This window comes from Protopterus annectens, chromosome 15.part0 (genome assembly GCF_019279795.1).
Source record: "Protopterus annectens isolate FY-2018-M chromosome 15.part0, PAN1.0, whole genome shotgun sequence".
Taxonomy (NCBI): Eukaryota; Metazoa; Chordata; order Ceratodontiformes; family Protopteridae; genus Protopterus; species Protopterus annectens.
Genome location: NC_056749.1, coordinates 381681134 through 381705898, shown reverse-complemented (window position 1 = coordinate 381705898; position 24765 = coordinate 381681134). Strand labels below are relative to the sequence as shown.

Below are 24765 nucleotides of genomic sequence, written 5' to 3'. Positions count from 1 at the left end.
GTCATGCACTTGTAACAGTTGGAATGCCCTCAAACGCTCCTTACCAGGATATTCCAGGCTATGAATATCTTTTCCTACAGAGATCATCTTAAGGCCATATCTCTGTGCTCAGTCTCCCACAGGTTACTTTGAGGTGATCTATGCCTGGCATAGAAGGCATCATCAGATTCAGCTCTGATGGATCTCTTGCAGATCCCCAGAACAAACACCACCAGAAACACTAGATCCAAGGACATGAACTTTGCTTGCAACATAAAACAGGAGAGACTGAGAAGTATCTCAAAGGATCCCCTGCTATGGAATAAGCACCCCTTCTGTGTGAAGCAGAGTCCATTCCTGACCCTATTCAAAAGAAACCTTGATCATTGGATGGGAAATTGCAAATTCACCCCCAGTCTGGCCCCCATGTCTCTGACAGACAGTGGTCAACAGTAAGTAAATCAACTGACATACTGCCCCCCACCACATAACACTTAGCCACCTCTTTACTAACATACCCCCATATAGGCGTCCAAGGAACTCCGGGACAAATTCTGTTGGTTTGCATGGTTAGACTTGTAAAGATCCTGATGGTTGTTAGCCTAGTATAAACCTATTTCTTATTGACATTTGTTGACCAGGAAAGTCCAACTAGGTCAGAGTCCCATTTTCAGTGGAGGCTTGGGGAGTAAAGCTCCAGCAGTGCTTACAATAATGAAAACATATTACATTAATTTACCTTTTACATCAAAATAACAAACATATTGCATCAGTTTTCATTTTACATCAAAATTACATTAGTGATAAAATATCAGATGCTATATACAATAGGATTATAAGCATATGATATAAAGGAGAGAGCGTTGATGTCCCATTATGTATATTTTTAATGAAGATTTAATTATTAGAATGGAAGAAGGGCAATGTAATATACACACTATATTTATAAGTTGTGGAGATGAAAGTGGGAGGAGCAGAAAGTATGCTGGTAAAATGGTATGTTATTTTGGGGAAAGAAAGAGGGGTAGTGGGAGGGGGATGTGGAAAAGGGGTAGCTATGAGGCGGTGTTGAGATGAAATGGGTAGTAGGAGGTTGTGAGTGTAGGGAGATAGATGGGAGGAAGGAGCAAAGGAAAATAGTTTGGAGGTTAGTTACTGGTTTTAGGGCATGTGCAGATCCATGATTTAGAAAAGTAGTTTTTTAGTTCAGTTTTGAACTTATCTGTGTTCTCTATACTGGTGATATTGAATGGTAGATTGTTCCATAGTTTAGCTGTGGTGTAGAACTAGAGACATTGGCCGGCTCTTTTATTGGGTTTGTGCATTTCTAAGAGTCATTTGTCAGCAGAGCATAGATTTCTGCTGTGAGTGTAGGTATGCAGAAAAGATTGTAAGGCAGGACAGCTGTCAGAGTTATATATTAGTTTTTGTGCAATTGTGAGTTGTAGGTAGTCAAGATAGTGGGTGATTTCTAGCTAGTTTTTCTGTCTGAGAGTATTGCAATGGTGTGTGCAGTAGGATGAGCCTGTAGCAAATTTAGAAATGTTGTAATAAGACTGGAGTTGGTTTTGAGTGCTGTGTATATATTACTAAAAATACATGCTCCGTAGACTAAAGAGGGGAGCAGGAAGGTATTTGCTAGGGTCCTTCTGGTGTTTGGATCCATGAAGTTTTTGTGCCTATAAAGTGTCCCTAGTTTAAGATGAGCTTTTTAACAGTATTATGTATGTGTTGGTCAAATGTGGGTTTATTGTCAGTGGTGATACCCAGTAGTTTGGCACTTATTTCAATCTTAGTTTTATTTAGGGAGCATATTTTAAAATCTGATGTGACAGATTAGGGGGTGAAAAGTAGAAGTTTAGTTTTATTGGGGTTAAATAGTAATTGTGCATTGTTTAGCCATTAATCTGTTGAAGTGAAGGCATCCTGGGTCTGTTGCAACAGATCTTGTATGTTATGACAGGAAGTAACAATGGTGGTGTCATCAGAATATTGGGTTAATGTACTATGATGGCAGGCAGTGTGTTGATTATTGATGAATATGTTAAAAAGGAGGGGTCCAAGAATAGATCCCTGTGGAACACCAGTTTTGTTAGCATGGTATTGAGATAGGCAACCTTCTCACTTAACACATTGTTCTCTATGAGATAGCTGTTAAACCATTGTTTGGTGGGTATAGAGCAACCTATTGATGATGGCTGTTGAAGTAGTTTGTCATGAGAGACTGTGTCAAATGCCTTTGACAAATCTAATTTTACTACAGAGGGTGTATAAATTGGAGCCCCCAGTTTTGTTGATTATTTCTATAAAATAGATAAGTGCAGTCGTACTGTGTGTAGGCCTAAAACCATGATGGGTGGGTGTGAGGAGATTATTATGTGTAAGATGGTTTAGAAATTTAATGTGTATGCACTTTTCAAGCAGTTCACATAGAGGGGAAATGATGGAGATGGGTTAGTTCATTGGATTTACCTTCTTTGTGCAAAGGGATTATGATGGATGTTTTTCCAGGGGGGGTGTGGACATGTGATTCCATGATAGATTGATTGATGAGTATACTTACTGGGGGTAGATTATCAGAGGATGATGAAATTGGTTTCAGTAGGAGGAGTAATTTATGAATTAATGTAGTAGGTAGCGGCTGGAGAGAAAAAGGGGGTGTTTGAATGTAAAGACTTGAGGGCTTTTGTTTATGGGGGAAGATGTGTTATTGTAGTTATTTGTAGTTTGAGCATAGGTTGAGTTTGTACTAGAGTTAAGACTTGTAATTAATTTAGCTATGCTATTTATTAAATGGCTATTAAACATATTGGCCACTTCAGTTGTAGTCTTGTCTGTGCATGGGGGGGGGGGGGGGGTAGTGTTGAACCAGGAGTAACAATTGTGAAAAGTAAGCCTTCTTATCGGCAATGACCGAGTTTTTTGCTTTGTTACATAATTGCCTGAAGTTTTGGAGATTTATGTCAGTTCTATTTTTTAGCCAATCCTTCCATGCTCTGTCTTGGAACTGTAGCATTTGTTTGGTTGATTTGCTTAGTAAGGGAGCATGATTAGCCTTTATTATTTTTGTTCTAAGTTGTGCTAAGTTGTTGAGGGTATCTAGAAACAACTTGTTGAAAGCATCATCTAGGGGCAGACTTTTTAGTATGGAACAGTTGAATGATTTTAATATGCTATTAAATAGATTTTGTCTACAGTTTGTAAGGTTTCTGGATGTTTTGTAGATGTGGGTTTTTGGATTTTGGGGGATGCTTCTAAATATAGGGTCTATATTATATACTCGAAGTTCAAAACTTTGAACCTCATATAGTCAACACCATATAAGCAAAGTTTGAAACATCAAATATATAATAAAAAATTAAAACTTGCCTAAATGCTCTGAGCAGGGGGAAAGCCCCCCTGCTACTTAAATATACCAACTCAGAGATCGCACTTCAGTGCAGAAAAGGGAAATTTTCCCATTCTGCACCATACAAAGCCATTCATTTTAACCTTTGAACTTGTAAAAGTTTGATCATATGGTGTTTTCCTTGTGACATTTCAACTTTTACAAGTTCGAGTTTATAATAGGAACCTTAAAAATATATGTGGGCAGGTGGTCACTTAATGTACTGGGAAGTGTGTTCACATTAGAGTACTTGTGGGGGTCAGAGGTTAGGATCCAGTCAAGGGCAGTGCTTACATTATTGTTGTTTTATGTTCTAGTGGGGAAGGTGATGATTTGTGTATAACCATAGAGATTGATGCTGTTTGTTGGTGAGTCAGATGAGCACCCAGTTGATATTGACATCCCCCATGATGACTGTATCATTAGAGATGTTCTTTCATATCCGGGATAGAAAATCTTCCAATATATCTATATTTTGGCCTGGGGGTATGCACACTACTGCTGTGCAGAGTTGTTTTTTATTATTTATTTTTAGTGTTGCAAGGAGAGTCTGAGCATTGCTAAAGGTGGTGATTGTTTTGGAGATAGGTAGTACTGTATAAGTGTTAGTTAATGCTACACCACCTCCTTTTTTGTTGGTTCTGTCATTTCTTGGTATGCTATACCCAGGTGGGAGAATGTCTGTGTCTTGTATGTCTGGTTTTAAACAGGTTTCTGTGAGAACTGGTATGTCTGTGGAATATTGTGCTAGCCAGGAATGGAATTCAGTTATTTCATTACAAATACTGCATATATTTAGAGTAACTAGCTTCATTTGCTTTGTAGAGGGAGTTTGGGGGGGGATTGGCTATGACAGGGTCCAGGATTAGGTTGGATATCTCCATACTAGGTTAGGTTATTAAGGTAGGGGAAGTATATGTTTTGGTGAGTTTCAGTTTTATGGAAGAGGGAAGTAGCGGTAAAGCTGTGGAGTGGGCTTTACAGAGGAATTAAAAATCTCTTTGAAAGGTATAGTGTGTTAGGTTCAAAAAGGCTGGCTATTATGTTTGAACAGCCATTTAGGTGTTTTCCCTAGTAGGCAGAGGAGGTGGATGATTTTGAGGCTGGATTTGTTTAAGAGAAATTAAGGGATATGTGGCATGGGTCAAATGCATTAATATTAGTGCAGTGATTATATGTAGGGTGAAAGGAGTAGTGTGTTTAGATTGTGACATTTTGTGTGGTAGTAGTTAGAGATGTAACTTATGTGTTTAAAGTTTGGTTTATGGGAAAGAGGTTATGGCTCTTTTAGGTAATATGAGAAAAATGTGTTAAGGGAGATAATCTTAGGCCAGTGTGAGAGGATGTGTGTTAATAAAGGTCAGTAAGTATGTTATAGGTTTACTAATGGAAAAATTGGTAACAAGGGATGTGAGTAGAGTTTTATATTGAAATAAATGTAATTGATTGGGGTGGGTGGGAATGGGGGCAGGGTAGGGAGGTGGAGTGAGCCCGAGGGAAAAGGAAAGAGTAAGAGGGTAAGAGGCAGAAGTGGTACAACTAATTGTTTAATGGAGTAGAGTAGGTATAGAAAATGGCAGAGAAAGAGCGAATAAAGAGAGCAAGAAAGTTAGATTGGTTAGGTGTAAGTTAGGATTTAAAGTAAGGGAGCCCAAGAACAGAGGTAGAATTCAGGTCACAAGAAATACATAAAATAAGCAAATATAATTTGTATAAGAGTATAGATAAAGCCAAAACTGAATGTTCATTGAAGTCAAACCTAATGTACATCTAATAGTAACCAAGTAGATTATCAGTATAAAGCAATATCACACTGTAATACTTTCAAATAGACTTGTTATAGGTGCTACTAGTTTGTTTAACTTAAACCATGTCAGTTGCTAAATTAAAATAGCATGATAAGGCAATAGCACACTGCAATAGTTTCAGATAGACATAATACATGTAGTGCTTAATCACATAACTTACAGTATATCAGAGTGTTTAAGTTAAGTATGCATTGAAACAAGTCCAGGTAGTATTCACAGGTGCTGTAGCCCCATTATTTCAGGAATATTAGACTAGGCAACAGCAGAAATCTTAAGTAATTGTTGTAATCAAAAATGCATAGTAACCCTCGTAACGCTCACTGTCCGTGAGTTTTGTAAAACCAGTGAACCATATAGAGTGAGATTGATCGAGTTAGCTTAGTAAATCATTAAATCCAAATCATCACTACCATTAATCACAAAAATGGCGTTGTCATTGTACAAATTCCCTGCAATCAGCTGTAGCACATCATTGGGACATATAGCATTTACTGGGCTAGGTAGAAAGTGAAAAGATCTATGAACTTATGGACCTATCAGACTTTTCAAGCTGCTCACTAGTTTCATGCAAAACTATGCAAAAATGTTTGGATGACTAGAGAGAAGCACTGGCCTTAATGATCAACATCATGAGTTAAGAAGTAATAAAGAAAAGTCTCTCAGATTACACTAATCGGCCCTTCAGCTATAAACCCATTCTAGCTTGGATCCAGAATTTAGTAAATCCATACTGAGTCTCTTTATTTTCTTTAATAATTACCCTGTGATATTCCCACCTAAGCAAGAGAGAGAGAGTTAGTCACCTATATTTCTCTGCAATGCTGTCTGTAGATATTCTTACCAATTTGTAAAGGGGGGTTGGAACAAGCAAGAGGTCTTTCTGCCGGTTTACAAAACAACTAGTAACTTAAAGATTGTCAGCAATGTTACCTGTTGGATGCTGCATTCCTTCAGTGTAGACAGTGCTGATACTGTGTTGCATTTCATTCAACACTCCCTTTTAAAAAGATCATAAGAGAATGTCTCATAACTAGTCATTTTTGTCTAAGCATTGTTTTTATTTTTTTCTGAATATAATTTTGTTCTCCCCTACAGTTTATTGTTTTTCACATATCTTTTTCTAATAACTGTAGAAGGCTTTTTCTGTCTTTTCTGTACAATTTTCAACTGCCACTCATCATAAGTATTTTTCCTCTTTCTGAAGACTAGATTCTTCAGTTTGATGTTATATGTTATCAGTTCAGAAATTAAAAATTTCCAAATTTGGTACAGTTGCTTCATGTCATATACTAATGAAGAAATGCATAAGGATGCACTCTGATTTCACATGTGTGAGCCCTATATCACCTTCTTCTGCAACTTCTCTTTAATGTCTTTTTCCAGATCCTCTTTTACAATGCATCTGAAATCTGTGAAAATGTTATCTTTTCTCAATGTGACTTGCATTCATTCAGCTAGTTTAAACCAAATGTGACTGATATTATATTGTAATATACTGTACCTAGTCAGCTTGGTACAGATAATTTTCAATAATACAGACAGCATGTAGTAAACTTTTTGAGATCCTGTTTTGCTACCTTAAGCTAAATGTCTGTAGAGACTGTGTAGCATGTTTCACCTTCCAAGGCTATTCCTGTAGCTTTAATAAGCCTTTAGTGGTTTATCTATTTAGCAAAACAGTTTGAGAGGACAAGACAAGTTTGAACAACCTCATTTCACAGTTAAGTCAACGTATGCATTTAGGATTAAATCATGTGAATCGGATTCATTTGTGAAGGCACTTTTCTTTTATTACCCACATTTATTTACTCTTAAAAATTTTATTTTAGGTATCTTATGTCAAAGCTATTGACATTTGGATGGCGGTGTGTCTTCTTTTTGTATTCGCTGCTTTGCTTGAATATGCTGCTGTAAACTTCGTGTCCCGCCAGCACAAAGAATTCATCCGCCTAAGAAAGAAGCAAAGGAGGCAGCAAATGGTGAGTACCAACAAAGGGGAGTTCTCCACTGGAATCTATTGCTGAAGTTTGGAGGCAGTTGTAATTATAACTCTTTATAGTAGTGATAAAAAAGTAGTAAGGATTGCACATAGAAATATGGGAAATGTAATGTGACAAAGTAGTAAGTTTTTATTACACATAAACAGGACAGGAAATGATGAGATATATAGAGCAAATATTATTTATCCAATTTAATGAGCAAGCATTACAGATCACAGTGACATATTAGGTCATTCACCTGGCTTTTGTATCATATATCATCATAAAAGAACGGTTTCAGTATTTTAAGAAGTCTAAGCCCATGATCTGACATAATGTTCTATGATATGATATAGCTTGACACAGCAAAGAGGACAGTATAAAACAGAATATAATATGAATATTATATATATTATAATATATGAATATAAAACTGAATTCAGAAATTAATTACAAATATTATGATTTTGATAGAGTAGAACATTTTATTCATGTAGCCATTTAGGCATATTGTTTCCATTACTACTGAATAAATAATCATGAAAGAATTCTATCAACAAAACCTCAGTGATTCCTCATTGTTTGACCATTACCCCAGACATCACTGGTATGTTCTTGTTTTATGAAACAACATATTTGAACAAGTGACAACAGTTTCTTTATATTACAGAAGTGTAGTGATAAACTACATGCAGTCTGTATTGTGGTAAATTATTTTATATATGTTTAATGGATTGGGATGTTTTGGAGAAAATATTAAGTTATAATAGAAAATTGTAAAATCTAATTTTTGCAGTCACATAATGCTCATGACAATGTATGCATACCACAATACAAATTACTTATTGATGAGTATTTCCAGTTTGACATAAAAACATGTCAGTTAAATATAAAGTAATCATTATATCTTCCTAAGTACACAGAATTCCAAACATTATGGAGCTCAAAATATTAAAATGCAGGTTATATATAATTTACAACAGACTCTAAATCAATTCATTTTACTGCTCTGGAGGAAAGATATGTATCCTAACTCACTTTTTATTCAGCTGATCTTGTTTTTGGTTCAAGTTTGTGAAAAAGTATTTTCTTACTGTGGATTCATTTAATCAAGTTAAGAAATGTTCTTCAATGGTGCGTTTCAATATTTTCACAGTTTCATTATACCATAATCCTTCCTACCTGATAACCTACTCACCAGGATTTTCTGTAATAGTTTTCTGTTAAGTCCTCTTCTCTAAAATTAAAGTGTGCTTATAGAAGACCTATTCCTTTATCTAACCTTTATACCTTGTGTCTTCTATTCATGAAGAGATTATAAGATCAATGTGTAATATTTATGCTTCTTTTTAAGGTGATGCCTTCAAAATAGAATTCATATCAAAATGTATATTTTAGATAGAAGTGAATTCAGTTGCCTGACTCTCTTTCCTTCCAACTTCAGTTTATCTGGCACTCCTGGGGAAATATTTCAAAATGAAAAATTTCCTTTATCAGTGGCAGAAATAACAGTTAAAGTTGCAGCCTAGTACAAGTAAGTCATACATGTTAGAAGTAATAAACAAAAGTGCTGCCTGCATGTGTTTAATTTTCCCATGACATCCACCTTATGTAAAATTCTGGTGGCACCCATCATCCTTTCCACCCAATACCCTTGGCAAGACTGAGAGAAAGCAAGTGTATATTGGTATGATATTATCAGGTTTTGTTGTAGTCTGATAAAAAGTAGAAGAAACATAAAAAAAAATCATTATTTTTTTCAAGACTAATAATAAGATTCAAACTGTTATTATAAGCTTTTTCCAGAGAGGGTTATGCATCTGTTATGCTACAGTATATATTAATATACTACAGATAGCTTCTCTACACTGTACCCTTTTCACATTACAACAACAAAAAGGGCATCTCTATTTCTCTGGACCTGGTACTACAAATTAAGCTGTCTACATCATATACGGTATGTTTGAGTCTCAGATTTATTCTGATTATGCAAGGCTGTTATCTTAGCAACAGAATCAGTATCACCAGGAACCGCTATTGACCAGCACAATCTACAGAGCTCTTTTCTCTAAGTAGAACATACTCAGCAGTGTTACACTTCCAGTGCACTGACCTGCTCATAGCACAGTTCATAGATACTTTTGGCACAACAATTCTTTCTGCAAGTGACATGCATTTTGTCACCTCCATGATGTTTCACTTTATGTACAGCCTTTCCAGAGTGCACTGTGCCCTTAAAATGCTTCTCACATTAGAACCGCCATTTTGATCACAAGTTAGTTAGGGTTTTTCCTGAATCATCTACCGAATAGTGTACACACTGAGTAAGTCAATTACATGCATTTTGCTCTCTTTTTTGTTTTTTACATCTCAGGCACTCCCAAGTATAAAGCAGTCCTTCAAACTAGCCAGTAATGATGAATGCTTATGTTAAAACATGTACACGTATATAGCTCTTAAACTGCATGTGGGTGCATACTTGTTTTTGAAGTTAGTCACTACACTTCAGTAGTGTATTTTTTATTCTCTGGTTGTGTTTCTCATAGAATGGATTATAAAACATAATTCATTTCTGTAGAATGCACTAGAAATGCTGGCTCTATTTTATGAATATTAAACACCGCTGCTTAAATTCCAGTGTTCAATTTGTAACTAATAACCGATTAAACTTTGTCTGGTCATAACCGTTAGAGCATTAGATGTGTGTCATTGCTTTGGGAGCTATACGATTGTGCTTTTTTCAATGGATATTTTTCTGCAGTATGTTACTTGATTATGTTTGTTGCTGTACTTGTATACAATCTTGGATAAGGAGGACCTATTAGTAGTACTACTACTGATAATTGGACACTGCAGGTCTTTCTAGCTATCTGTGTTTACTTTTATATTTGTAATACATTTGCCATATTGGTTGCTGCACTGCCTTTGTTTATGTACAGATATACTGCAGATATTGTTGTACTGAGGCTATTGGTGTTAATTATGCATTTTATGTAGTTTTACTTTGGCTAGCTAATTGAGTTGCGCTGGTGGTGCTGCGGTAGAGTTGTCACCTCACAGACGGTGCCCGTTCGATTCTCAGATAAAGCGTCTTCTATGTAACGACATGTGTGAATGGGCGTTCCTTCGTTGAAGGTTGTGCATTAGGCCCGGCAAGCCAGTATGTAAAAATCTACTGCCAATCATTAGCGGACAGGAGTTCTGCTGTGGTGACCCCTAACCGGGAAAAGCCAAAAGACACAAACAAACAAACTTTGACTAGCTAATTAAGCTTTCTGTGATATTGTATGGTTGTAGGACAGAGTTAAAATTCTCATCATGTCCAGTCTTCTCTCTCTGAATATTAATTTCCTGCTTTACAGATAAAAGAGCCAAAGCTTCTTTCAGAGGGTCTGTGGCTAAGACCAGGATATACAAGTAGCAGCTACTGTAGTCCTTTTCTATCCATTGTAGCTAAGTGTTGTAGCCTTTTCATTAATATAATATTTTTCTGTTCTTCTGTCTTCCTAGACACTGACCAGTACAGTACATTGATAACATGATAGCCCCATTTTTCCATCCCAACATGTTTGCCTTTCCACCTGTGGCAGCAGTCAGACTATTTGCACCAAAGGACATTTTGGCGCACATAAATCAAGGACATTGTGTTGTATCTACCTATGTATATCAACATTATGCATAATTGTGAAGACAATATATATATATATATATATATATATATATATATATATATATATATATATGTATATACCAGTATAGCTTAGCAAATGATATTGCTATCCAGATCCACTGTGAGTGATGTATGCATGGTGAAATGGGATGTAGTCACCAACAGTCAACCTCTCACTTTAGTATTTAACTTCCTTAAGTAAAATATTCTTTCTGTTGGAATACTTTTGTAAATAGGCTCCTTCCAATGTAACTAGATTATTGCAGGTCCCCCATAGCATCTTATTTTAATTTACTCCCAAACAGATTAACACAGCCAGTCTCTCCTGTCTATTTAAAAATGAATCCGTAATGACATAATTAATATTGCTAGGGGCTTTACTTTAAAAAGAATCAGTAGCAACAAAATCAATGTCAACAGGGACCGCTGTTAACCAGCACTATCACAGTGCCCTGTTCTCGAAGTACTAGATACTCAGCTGTGATGCACTTGTCAGTGTACTGACCTGCTCATAGTACAGTACACAGATTGTTTTTATACCACAACAATTCCTCTTAAAGGTAGAACCCCTCCATTCACCCTCTCTAAGCCCATGCTCACTCAGCTCCTCTACCCTACACTACCCTAATTCCCACACACCTCCACTACATCTGCACTTATACTCTTGCTGCTCCTTCCAGTACACCCCTACTACCAATCATACACATTATTAATTGACCACACCTATATAAGCTATTTCCCACTTAACCTCCCTACTATTAACCAACACTTTGCCCTTTAACAGTTCCACCTTCCTTTTTTTCTCTTTCTACCTGCTTTAAAGTAATCCATCTGTACAAATCTATATTTCTCTCTTGCACATCCTAACCTTTTATTACATATTTATAGCCTTCATCAAACCTACTCTACTTCTGCCCTACTCAGTAGAGGCATATACTAATCCATTAAACAACCTTTCTCTACAACCACAATGACCGACATCCACCTAGCTCTACTCCAATTGCTTTCACTATATACACATCTCACAAAATGCCACACACATCCACTCACAAGTTCTATCTCTCCCACCAATCCTTATCCTACTTTTTCTGCCTCCACTACAATATATGTACATATATCCTCTCAACTATTTACAGTTATCAGTATAGACCACTTCTCATTTAGACATATAAAAAACACAATCCAACATATAAACAGAATAATAAGTGGCCCTGTCTCTTACAACTCATATTAACTAAAATCAAATTCAGTGGTGAAATGTATCCTAATCCAGGCCCTGACATAAATCAACAAAGGATGCCCAACCACACCACATTTTATACCCCCATTCTCTCATACCCTTCTACTTGAAAACCAAACTTGCTATTTCTTAATATGAATCTCAGAAGCATATCAAACAAAATACAGGAATTCCATGCCTGTATGGTATATAGCCATTGTAACTGAAACATGGTTAAAGACGGAAATAAAAGACAATAAAATACTAATCCCAGGTTATAATGTACTTAGAACAGATATAAATATAAGCATGGGAGTATAACAATTATACATAATAACAGTATCAAGATAAACCTCCATCCACAACTTATCTCCACTTTTAAAAATGCAGAAGTCATTTCAGCCCATCTCAAAGTAAACACCAAAAGGTCCACAACTATTTCAGGTATTTATATTCCTTCTGGAAATAACATAGCAAAAGTAGTTCTATACTGGCCATCCGAAAACATAAACCAGGAAACCATCATAATTAGTGACCTAAAAATAGACTGGCTGAGCTACAACTCTGAAATCTTCTCGAACCGCATAAAAGTATACACTGTTTTCACAACTAATCCAAGCCACCATTTGATTCAATAAGAAAACAAATTGGCAATTAATTATGGACTGAATTTTAACTAATAGAGCATCAATTATAGATCTCTCAGGATACCTTCTTGACAGTATTCGTGACCATCTCCCAACCTACGTATTAAGACAACTTCTTAATTTAACTAGAAAGATCATTTATAATTGAGTACATTCTCTAACTAATTTTAGCAAAGATGTGTTGTCCTTCCTTCCATCTCTGTATGCAGTTGCAATATACTAAAATACTAATATTAGAATATGCAATTTCTCACTTTAATATCACCTTCCTTAACATTTTAAATGAAATAGCACTACTTACATTAAGGAGAGTGAAATCAGTCACAGCCCAATGGCTAATAAAACAAACAAGACAACTTTTTAAATAGAAGGACAAAGTATGGAGATTATGGCACATAAATAAAACCAAAGAAATTTGTCATAAATTCAGGAAACTTAGAAACCTAGCAAAGAAAATGGTCATAAAGGACAAACAATCTTACTACTCAGACATCCAACACAAACACCAAAACAACCACAAATTATTTTGGTCCTCTATTTAAAAGCTTCTCTAGCCAAGTCAAACTTCTATCCCACTACCACAGCTGCTAACAACTGTGATACTACAGCACTGGAATTAAATTCCTATTTGATTGATTCAGTCCTTTCCCTAATCAAAAACAACACGCAGACCCTTCTTCTCATCTCAACCCTAAAAAGAAGTGACTACAGCAGTTTCACCTTCCAAACTGTCCAAACCTCCACCATAAAATACTACTACATAATCTGAAACCAAATACCCTAGCGGCAGATGCTACCTGCTGAATATTTAAAACTAGCTGTAGATCGTCTGGCTTTCCTTATCTCTATATTAATAAATCACTCTATAACAGAAAGTCAAGTCCCTGCAATATGGTAAAGGATATATATCATTCTGTTACAAAAGGTGGTAACTCCATCAAATTCTCAAACTACAGCCTTATAGCAATCCTATCCCCCTATCCAAAATCCTAGAAAATGGATCCATACCCAGCTCATTAAGCAACCTTATCAACAATAAGCCTGTATCCAAAATGCAGCACTGTTTCTATTCCAGTAATAGTACTACAACTGGTCTCTTCAGTTTCACTAACACCATCAACTAAAATAAAAATTAAGGTCATTTAGTACCCCTCCCTCCCCCATTCATAGACCTCTCAAAAGCCCTCAGTACCATTGACCATCAAATATTTCTTCTGGAACTATCCTATACTCTCTTAGACTTGGACATCCTTGTTCTATTACCAAAGCTGTCTATCAACTGGACAACAAGCTGTCAAAAGGCACCATGTTATTTTGCTTTTTTTACCAGTCTCTGTGGGAGTCCCACAAGGATCCATCATTGGAGTATTCCTTTTTAATATATTCACAAATAAACTCCACACTGCAACCAACCTTGCCACACTTGTGGAGCTCATAGCAAGAACTTACTCCCTTCTCTTCTGTGTGCTTCACCAGTTCTTACAAACCTGAATAACACTAATAAGCTAATGCTAGTGGCATGTTACAATAAAATAGCCAAATTTGCCATTAACCATTATATAAAACCCATCACTGTATTACACTGCATTAAAAGAATTAAATTGGCTAGAGCTATCTAATTACTTAACATGTTCACAGATAGTCACTGCCTCATTTATTTGAGAGATAAATGCCCTGCACTACACAACACAGTCCCTCCCATTTGGAAAGCCTCTTATGTTATACCTCTACACAAAGGAGGCTCTTCAACAGATCCCTCTAACTACTGCCCAATTGCAGTATTATCACTGCTGTCCAAAATACTAGAGAGGGTCATTCACATGCAAGTTGATGATTACCTGCATACTAACAAAATTCTAACCAACACTTCAATTATTTCATAGCACATCAGCACCTTTAATGTCATTCACCAATGCTGCCAACTATCACAGGAACAACAATAAATATGTATCCTCTATCTTCCTTGACCTATCAAAAGACTTTGATATGGTTTCTCATAGTAAACTTCTAAACATTCTCGCAGAACTAAACTTTTGTCAATCTACCCTTGCCTGGTTCCTGGATTACCTTACTGGATGCCAGCAAGCAGTATCTTGGCAACAGACGTTATCACCCCTTCTACCAGTGACTCTAGGTGTCTCCCGAGGCTCAGGCTTAGGCCCACTATTATTTTCAATTTTTACAAATAACCTCCACACTTCAACCCCTCAAGCCTCTCTCGTCCAATATGCGGATGATTTGGCAATGATATGGGCTGCTTCCTCAATTCAAGAACTTCAAAATGTAACACAACAATCCTTTCTGGAAGTTGAGACCTCTGCTTACAAACTCACAGCTAATTTTAAACCCCAGTGAAAACAAACTTATGATTGTCCAACCCACTAAATCAACCTCACCCACTAACACTTTCAACATTATTTCACTAAATAACACCATCATCTCCCCATGACCACACAACAAACTTTTAGGAGTTGAAATTGACTGCAACTTAAAATTTGATATTCACATTTCCCAAACAGTAAAAAAGTTCACAAAAAACTCGGAATGTTGCATAGGAACAAACACTACTTAACTAAAAATACTAAAGCTACCATTGCCCAATCTCATTTAATCTCTATACTGCTGTACGCAGCTCCCATACTCAAAAATCTAAAAAAATCAGAGCTAGCAAAACTTGAATCCTGTTATAACAAAATTGCCAGATATGCTACAAACTTACCAGATAGAGTCCATCATTGTATAGCACTCAAGCAACTCAACTGGCTAGAGCAATGCCATCTCCTTCACTACAACCAGTTAACCATGGCCCATAAAATACTCTATGAACCTGAGATAACACCTCCCCTACAAATACTACTTCAACCGTATGCCACTAACAGAACCCTACGCTCCACTAAAAAACACCACATAAAAATCAAGTCAATCAAAACTCAAGCAGGACATTCCCTTTTCTCAAATTATATAGGAAGAATCTGGAATGCACTACCAGAAAACATTACAAGTGTTATATTTCCAGCCCACTTTAAAACAACACTAAAAACCAAGTTATTCACCAAATGGCTGTGTCCTTGCTCTACTCCAGACAAACTTCTTACTCTGATTGTGCTTCGTTCACTGGCTAATTATCTCCCTCTGTCTATCCTATTACCTACGCCTCTTAACATTACAGACAAATTAATGAGTTTAAAAGTCCAACACAAAATGTACCTTTATAAGAATTGGCTCTGTTCATGTACAAAACCTGTCTAGACCTACTCCCACACATATTCATAACTATAGCACTTTCTGTTGTAACAACTTATAAGACTTTAAATACATTACTAAATTCTCTTTCCTCCTCTCCCTGCGTTTCCCTTAGTCTCCCTTCTTTTTTTTGACCAAGACATACCACAGCAAACCTGTCTTTCCATCATTCAAACATAGCCAGCTACCACTACAACTTTATCTTTATTCCAAATCACCTCTTCAGTAACTGTTTCTCCCTCACATCTCCTGTTGAACTACTGTCTCCTTAAAAACTCAGCATTCCATGCTACTCTATTTTCTCCCATTCATTTATAATTATGTATAAAAAACGTTTGTATCCTAAGTTCTTGTACCATATGTAATCTAATGTGTACATTTTGCTTTCCTTTGATCCTAGTGACATGTTTAATATTGTTCTGAAATTCTAATCACTGTAACATATGTGATGTAATGTAGAGCTTTTCGTCTTAGGCTTCTGCTGAAAATGGGTCTTGCCCAGTCAGACTGTCACATGAAACAGAAACAAATAAATACATAATTCTGGTCTTCCTCATTCGGCTCATTTCCTTCCCTATTTTTTTTAACTGTAGTTCTGGCACACACATTTTAATTTGTTGAGGCAAAATGCTAATACAATTTTCATGCAAACTTCCCCTATTTATTAATCTTTGCCTAGACACTCATCTTTAAGTACAAATTTTCAGTGTTGAGTAGGTGCAGGTATTTCCTTTGATATATCTAAGCAGTAGATTTAGGTCAGGATGTTTCTTGGGCTAGACAGATTGTTAATCCTGAGTACTTAGTGATAAGAAAGCCCTAAGACAGTGGAATACAGACATGATGTAATACCTTTATTGGGCCAACATAGGTCTTGCATTTACTTAAGTTGTCTGACTGATCATCACAAGTTACCAAGTCACTGATGTTAAATATGGTGCTTAAATAACTACTTGTGCCTTCATCATTTAATTGAAATTGGCTAAAAAAAACAAAGTTGAAAAAAGGCAATGTGGTGTGTGTGTGTGTGTGTGTGTGTGTGTGTGTGTGTGTGTGTGTGTGTGTGTGTGTGTGTGTGTGTGTGTGTGTGTGTATGAGTGTGTGTGTGCGCGTGTGTGCGTGCGTGTGTGTGTGTGTGTGAAAGTGAAACTGTAAAACAACGGGTTATGTCCTGCTATAAAAAACAATGTTTGACGTATAGGGCAGCACAGCAGTAGGGCACTACAGTGGCACAGAGGTAGCGCATTCTCGCCTCAGAGTAAGAGGTTCTTCGATTGTATATTTGGATGGAATTCTTCCTGTGCGAAGTTTGCATTTCCTCCCTGTGTTTGTGTGGGTTTTCTTCAGGACCTCTGGTTTCTTCCTATAGTCTAAAGACCTACAGTAGGTGGACCGAAAACTCTAAACTGGCCATAGGTGTGTGTGTGTGTGTGTATGTGTGTGTGTGTGTGTGTGTGTGTGTGTGTGTGTGTGTGTGTGTGTGTGTGTGTGTGTGTGTGTGTGTGTGTGTGTGTGTGTGGTATGAAATAAAAAGCACAGCAGGCTAAGTATCCAGTGGTGTGAACACTGGCATTACATGACTGTCACTGTTGTAATGACACCTACTTCCCATGTGCAAAAATGAGAAAAAATGGTTATGGATGGATAGACATTTAGTAGAGGTGATAACATACACACAGACTGCTCTGACATTTAATTAGACAGCAAATTACAATTGTTAATCTGTTTAAACAAGCAATTTTTATGAGTCAGATGTTTTGTTTAACAGAAAATATAAATTAGCAACGATGGCCAGTTCACAATGATGAAAAAGGGAGGGCTTACCAAGAGAATAAGGTATGGAGTAAAGATGCATGGATGTCATATGGAAGTAATACAGTTCACAGGCTGTCGTTTAGCTAGCTTTGAGGAATGCATTGAAAGAAACACAGAGGGAGAGAGAAAAGAAAATGTGTTGGGTCTGTCTAAGGTTCTGAAGAACGGCAGTACTGAACAGAGTTTTGTTATACTACTGAAACTATCTGAACATTAAGACTTTACTGACTCTTAAGTATGTGCCTTCTACTGCTGTTCTGACCAGAATGTTATGATATATGAAGGTAAGTACTGTATTGTCATGAACAAAACACAGGTGCTTAAACATAGACCACAGTAATTTTAACAGTTACTGTTATTCTGAGATAGTCTGCAGTTTGGATTCAGAGTAAATTCATCATAAGTCATATGTTATCAAAAAATAAATTGTTACTCTTCAGCATACCTTGTATACAGTGTTAGTTATTCAGAGGGAAAAGTTCTTCAGTACTGTATTGTCTCATAAAACCAGTGTTCATTATCAGTCCGCTGACTGTCATACGGAATAATTGAATTAACGTGATCCTCATTCTTCTTCTTTGCAAAGGTGGACATAAATGTCCTTAACTGTCATATTGGATGCAGAATGCCTAATCGTGAGAGTCAGACATAGCCACATATCTCTCCTTATTCCTAATCTGTCACTGTTTGTTTTGGTGATGCTATTCAACTCAGGTATCTGGCTGCAGATACACTTCCTTTAAATTCCTCAGACAAGTTTACCCATTGCATGTGTCTAAAATGACCAAGCATTCAGCTGTTTCACCTTTGGCAGACTATTTTAAGCATTTATACAATGTCATGATTAACCTTGATGATTCACTATCTAAACTGAGAGAACTAGAAGCGTTTTATATAATTCTTGAAGACTTAACTTTTATTCAGCACCACCTAATGGCTGATTTAGCTTGAGTTGTATTTTTTTCTAAATATAATAAAACATACTATTTATTTGTAATCTCTATCTTTTGATAAGCAGTCTGTAACTTCTGAAAAATATGGTTGACTTGCATGAACAGAAAAGAGAAAGGTTAATTGCCTTTGTGATGACAAACTAAGGACAATATGTTGCAACTGCTTTCTTTTCTGATAATAATATGTCAAATGTTATTTATATCTAATTGTGATATGCTGTATGCTTAATTTCATACTTTGATTACAGGGACAGACAGCAAAAGGTACATGTGCAATCTTTTTAATGTGATATAACACTTACATTTTAGATTTTCCTTTATATATACGGTTCCTTTTGTTATCATCATTTTTAAATATATGTTCAAAAAGAAAATTCAAGTCTGCAGTCATACACAATACATTTGCATCAGATTCCAGTTTGTTTCCAAAGAATCAGTGGTAGTAATCTCTGAGCTTTCTAAAAGCCAAAACAGACATTAGGAGCTGCTCTCTATTTCCCCAGTCCAGTATTTCAAACAGAGGAAGCAATTTCAAAAATGTAAATTCCAGTATTATTAATATAAAAAGCAGGATTGTCTAACTCCATGTCCTAGAGGGATGGAGCCCTGACTGCAGGGCTCAGGGATCCTGTTCATTTAGTGGCTCTGACACTGGATCAGCCAGGTAGGAAAGGGGAGGAGTAAGGGGACATGACACTCACCTCTCCCACTGAGAATTGCACATACTCAGCGGCACATTGGGTGGTGCTGTCTCCCTCATGGAGACCATAAAGCCATTGCTAATACTGCACAGAAAAGGACAGGGCTGCTTGGATAAAAACACCTTTGCAAATGTGAGAGGAAATCCTCTGCAGTCAGCCCATTGTACCTCCCCTCTGTCTTAACATGTGTGATCTTAGGGTGAAGAAAAAAAATGTGATAGCATTTTGAGCCACCCCTGATGGCTGCCTGAGTGGTGACCATCTCAGCCAGCTCTCATTCTGTAGGAATCAATGGGTTCAAAGACTGAGAGAGGATCTGATGGTTATCAGGCAGTGGGAAGAAAAAGGGCATGCAAATAAATCAATGGAAAAAGCAGGGATCTTTCCAGGGGAAAAAAGGACATTTAAGAAAAAGTGCATACAAATAAATCAATGGAAAAAGCAGGGATCTTTCCAGGGGAAAAAAAGGACATTTAAGAAAAAGTGCATACAAATAAATCAATGGAAAAAGCAAGGCTCTCTCTAGGAAAGAACACAACATTTTACCTTACCCTAATACATTATCAAGCAATTATTTCCCTCTTTTTCATGCTTTATATTTAATCAAAAATACGTACATTCACAAATCAGTAAACACATACAATTTAAGCAAATAAGTATAAATGGTGTTATATGGAAAATATTGTATTTCAGATCCTATTCTTGTCCTGTCCCTGTTAGCCATTTCAACTAGTCTTCCCTTCAGCTTTTCATCTGCTGATCAAGAAAGCATTTTAAAGAGCTCCCTTGTAGAAAATAATGCGTGAATTGTACTTATTTTTTTTTAATTCCAGAAAAGGAAAGACAGTAGAAATGTTACCAGAATAAAAAGGGGGAATATTAACTGTCCAGTCACTTTCTCAATGGTACACTGCTGAAACTCCAGTATTTAGAGTTGCATAAAGCTATAATGTTGGCAGTAACAACATTTACTTGTGCTATTATGTGCATTGTTTTTGACATTATTCCACCTTTCTTCTTTCTCCAACATACTCTTATAGTTTCTTAAATTTTTATAAACAAATTTTGGTTTGACCTTTTGCTTTGGTAATATACGTGTGAAGTTAAACATATCTCTCCAATTGTTTGTAACTGATGCTTGAATGCATTCAGCCTTACCAAGCTACAGGATGCCCATAACTTTGTAAGACTTATTGCTTTATTCACTGTGGTAAGATCAAAGTACTGTTACCAACAGCATCAGCCCAGAACGTTTAATATTATTAGCAGAACCAGTAGGTTTCGGATTACTCTTTTTTCCCTCTACCTCTGTTTGTTCTAAAGTTGGCTGAAACCCCAAATGTGTACTAGTAGAAATCTTTATAGCTGAACTTGTTCACCAATGTCTCTGGTACCCCCAATGAATAAATTCCTCAGATGAACTAATTCAATACCAGAGATCTAATCATTTGAAAGAAGCCTTGATTAATCTAACATTTGCCTTTTCATGAGATTATTTTCCGACAAAAAGGAATGGTCACTTTTAAAATGGTGGTTACTACTGGCAAACATAAATTCAAATCTATTATTACAATCCTTCATAACTACATCCAGATAATTAATAAAATTGCCTGCTGAATGGTGAATAAACATTAAAAATCTAAGTAACCTATCTAAAAACATAAAAAATTTCCTCATTTCAGAAATACCGCCCTTCTATATTATAAAAATATAAACCACAAATCTGTGCTATATTACATTGGTGTTAAGCTTTTAAAACCCACATTAATTTCCCAGTATGATAATATGGTATAAGCAAACACTAGAGATGATACAACCTCCATGGTCACTCCCTGATTTGTCTAAATCATTCCCCTTCAAAATCAAAACATCGTTCTTAAGAATAGTTTCTATAAATGTGCATAAAACTTTAACATCTGTAACAGAGAAAGGGGAATAAGTTGATATAATGTTAGTACACCAGGCCAACCCAATACCGTGGGGAATTATATTGAAAAAATCCACTATATCAACTGTGACAAAAATGTATCTGCTTCAAACTCAATATCTCCAATCATGTTCAAAAAATACCATGAATCTCTCAACACATATATTTTGTTCTTAAAAAAAAAAACTTTAACTTTGTATCAATGTAAATTGTCAGTGGTTCACTTTTTAAATCAGGCAAGGCTACAGTTAAGTCTTAGAGGACTAATCCATGATTTTCCATATTTTGGGAATGTCAACCATTGCTATAATAATCAGTTGTTGAGCAACCAAAAATTTATTAAGCTTAGTGAAAAAAACATGAAAAACAAGTTCTTCCAACCACAAATAGATTCTAAAATAGACAATGTTCATTTCCTTCCTAGAGCAAGTTTCATAAAATGTACTATCACTCAGAATTACCAGCAGCATGTTGGAATAGTTGAAGCAATACATATACACCCCACATCTTTGAGTTTATATGAGTTTATTGAATTACCGTATCATCAAACCCTGTAATGTCGAGACGAGAACACCGAAATATAAAATTACTGCAAAACGTAATATTGCAATCCACATCATCAAACAGAAGACAGGCAGAGGCAGGACAACAGTGATTTTGTGTTACGAAGGTGTCTTCCATTCAATAGCAGCCAAGGCAAGTTAGCACTGCTGAGCCAATATGTCCTCATGGAAACAGTGTAGCCCCACATAGCTGCATCTCACCCTCAAGCAGCACACGGAGAACATAATAAAAGAAAGACCAACGGATATGCACTGTGCCAGTTCTATTTATCATATCAAAAGTGAGCAAACTAGTAAGATAGTAAAGTAGTAATGAAGAATACACCAAGCAGAGGGCAATACAAAAATGTAACCATGACACATGAAAGGTGAAGGAAGAAGGGTATTTTTTACTGTAAGGAAAGAGATGCCTTTGTAAAATTTACAAAATAAGTGCAGGTACAGAAGGTACTGAGGGATGGCAGTAGATGGGATAGATATACAAGGGCAGGTCACAGGAAGAGACAGACAAACACTGAACACAGACTTAGACAAGGACAGTATATACACAAAAAGTAGCATGTAGACAGGATGGACAGAGACATACAGATAATGGGTAAGTGGTGATGGAAAGGGGTGGGCAACAAGTAGGGAATTAAGAATGAGGACAAAAAGGAGGGAAACACTGAGATATATTTGGGTTATGAGGGTGGCCTAATGGTTAAGGTGTTTGTCTTACAAACACAAGGTGCAGGGATTTAGTCTCACAAGGGATAACTGGCTAGGCTTAAAATGGCTTGCAAGGACAGTTAGCCTAGTACTAATCTATGAATCTATGAATATAGATAAGGTATTTTTCTGGTATGGATGGCAGTTAGGCTGTCCTAGAGGGCAACAAACCCAGCCATCACTTACCTAGTGGCCAAAGTTATGATTCAGTTGCTCACCTGGTCACCCGATTGGTAGGGCTGTCATTTACACAAATCTATTGGCCTTGACATGTGATGCACATTGCCAAATTTGGTATCTAGTTGCCAGCACACATTAGTAACCATGATCGCTCTCACTCTGTTAGCACACGATATCTGAACAGAGCCAAAAATAATGTGGAAGGGCAAAGGCCCAAAAATGAGGACAGATTTTAAATAATTATTTTATAAACTTAAAATGTTGATAGAATAAAATGTGGAAGGGCAAAGGCCCAAAAATGAGGACAGATTTTAAATAATTATTTTATAAACTTAAAATGTTGATAGAATAAAATGTTTTGTGTTGCCATATTTTCTGAAAAATATGAATTCTCAAACTCAAATGTCTGTCATTATTTGGTGAATTCAATCAATGTTGATTTTTCTGGAAAACCACACATTTTATGAGAACCTAACTAGATATTTGAGGTAAAAATCTGGACATTTGAGTGGTATGGAGCAGCAGCCTGCACAGCTGATGATGCAAGGAGACCAGGGAAGACCATCTAGTCCATCTTCACTGCAGGATTTTTCAGACTCCCTTTGAGATGGAATCATGGAAGATAACAGTGACCCTTCCAGGTTACCTCCAGTAGTGGGACTATCATCCACCTGCTGACAGGCAAACCTAGAGGCCACTGGTGACCCAGCAATGGATGCATCAGCCTGTACAACCCAATGTGTCCGCAAAGTCTTCCACAACTGGACCTGCAGAAGAAGAGCATATTTGGAAAAATGATTACACAAAAATACAAATAAAATTGTAGTTGTACAGTGGCATGCCTTCTGTGACACCCAGCCATCAATATCTGTCACACTTCCCCCAGTGGAAAACAAAGTACATTTTCTTAAGTATATATGTACGCAGCTAAGTTAGCAAAATTGTGTAATACTGAACATTACTTACAGAATACTTCAGGCTCATTCCCTGTACCTTTTGTCTCCCACTCATGAAGCAGGTTGGGGATGTACCATTTCAGATCACTATGCCCATACCAGCACTTCTCACCAAATCTGCTGATGCCAGTGGCATCACTCACAATATCAGTGAGAACCTGCCATGCATCCACCCTCCACAAACAGCCATCATAATTACCCAAAGGTATTACCTAAAGAACAGGAGCATTTTACTTTCTTTGACACAACCCTGTCTCCTGCAGAGCGAGAAGTTGCCATGGCCACTCACTCGGGTCCACTTGAACAGCAAAACAGTAGCTCCAGGTGCAAGAATCTATTGCTTTTCAATCTCATATCACACAATATAGTGCTATACCATGGCGTTAATACATCTACAGATGTACACATTAGCATACTAGTCATATGTTTTATGGTCACTAGTGTACCTGTATGGCTAGTGTCAATATATTTGAGCAATGCATTGTGCATCAGCAACAATTCACAGACTGTAGCTATAAATGGCTTCATTAACATAAATCTGCATTAAGATTTTTAAGATAATATACAATGTTAGCATCATATTATGCAACAATGCTTATCACTATGCAGCTGTGAAGTATAGGAATTTTAGTACAGGTTCTAAAGACTTGACACTTCACACAGTTAATGAAGAAGTCCTGCCTAGTGAAGTACCTCAGCAAGAATGACAAACCCTGTGGTGAATGTTTCTAATAGAGAAGCAGATGCTGTGGTCATATGTAACTGAGAAACCATGATAATGGCATGGCACTGCACCTTATACTTGTAGTTGGGGTGGTGTAACTATGAACTTAGAAATGTTGTGATAGATATGCTGCAAGGGGCAGGGGCTTCCATGGCTCTATTTTAGTGAATTGCTACAGTATATGAATGGTGTTTAGAGGCTATGTATAGCACTAACATCATCTATTAACCATTAGGTTAAAGATGGCTGGATGTGGCCATTCACTGTCTAACAGATTTATATGTTACTGTATGCCCTCTGCATAC

General features: G+C 36.7%; 1 protein-coding gene across 1 annotated transcript in view; it reads left to right on the top strand.

Annotated features, from left to right (window-relative positions):
* The window catches only part of LOC122789698 (glycine receptor subunit alpha-4-like), a 2027820-nt gene that overhangs the window by 1842135 nt on the left and 160920 nt on the right, over window positions 1-24765 (top strand). The window contains exon 8 of the mRNA XM_044057127.1: window positions 7005-7154. Within this exon, the coding sequence (XP_043913062.1) occupies window positions 7005-7154 (150 nt within the window). The remainder of the gene's footprint in view (window positions 1-7004; window positions 7155-24765) is intronic.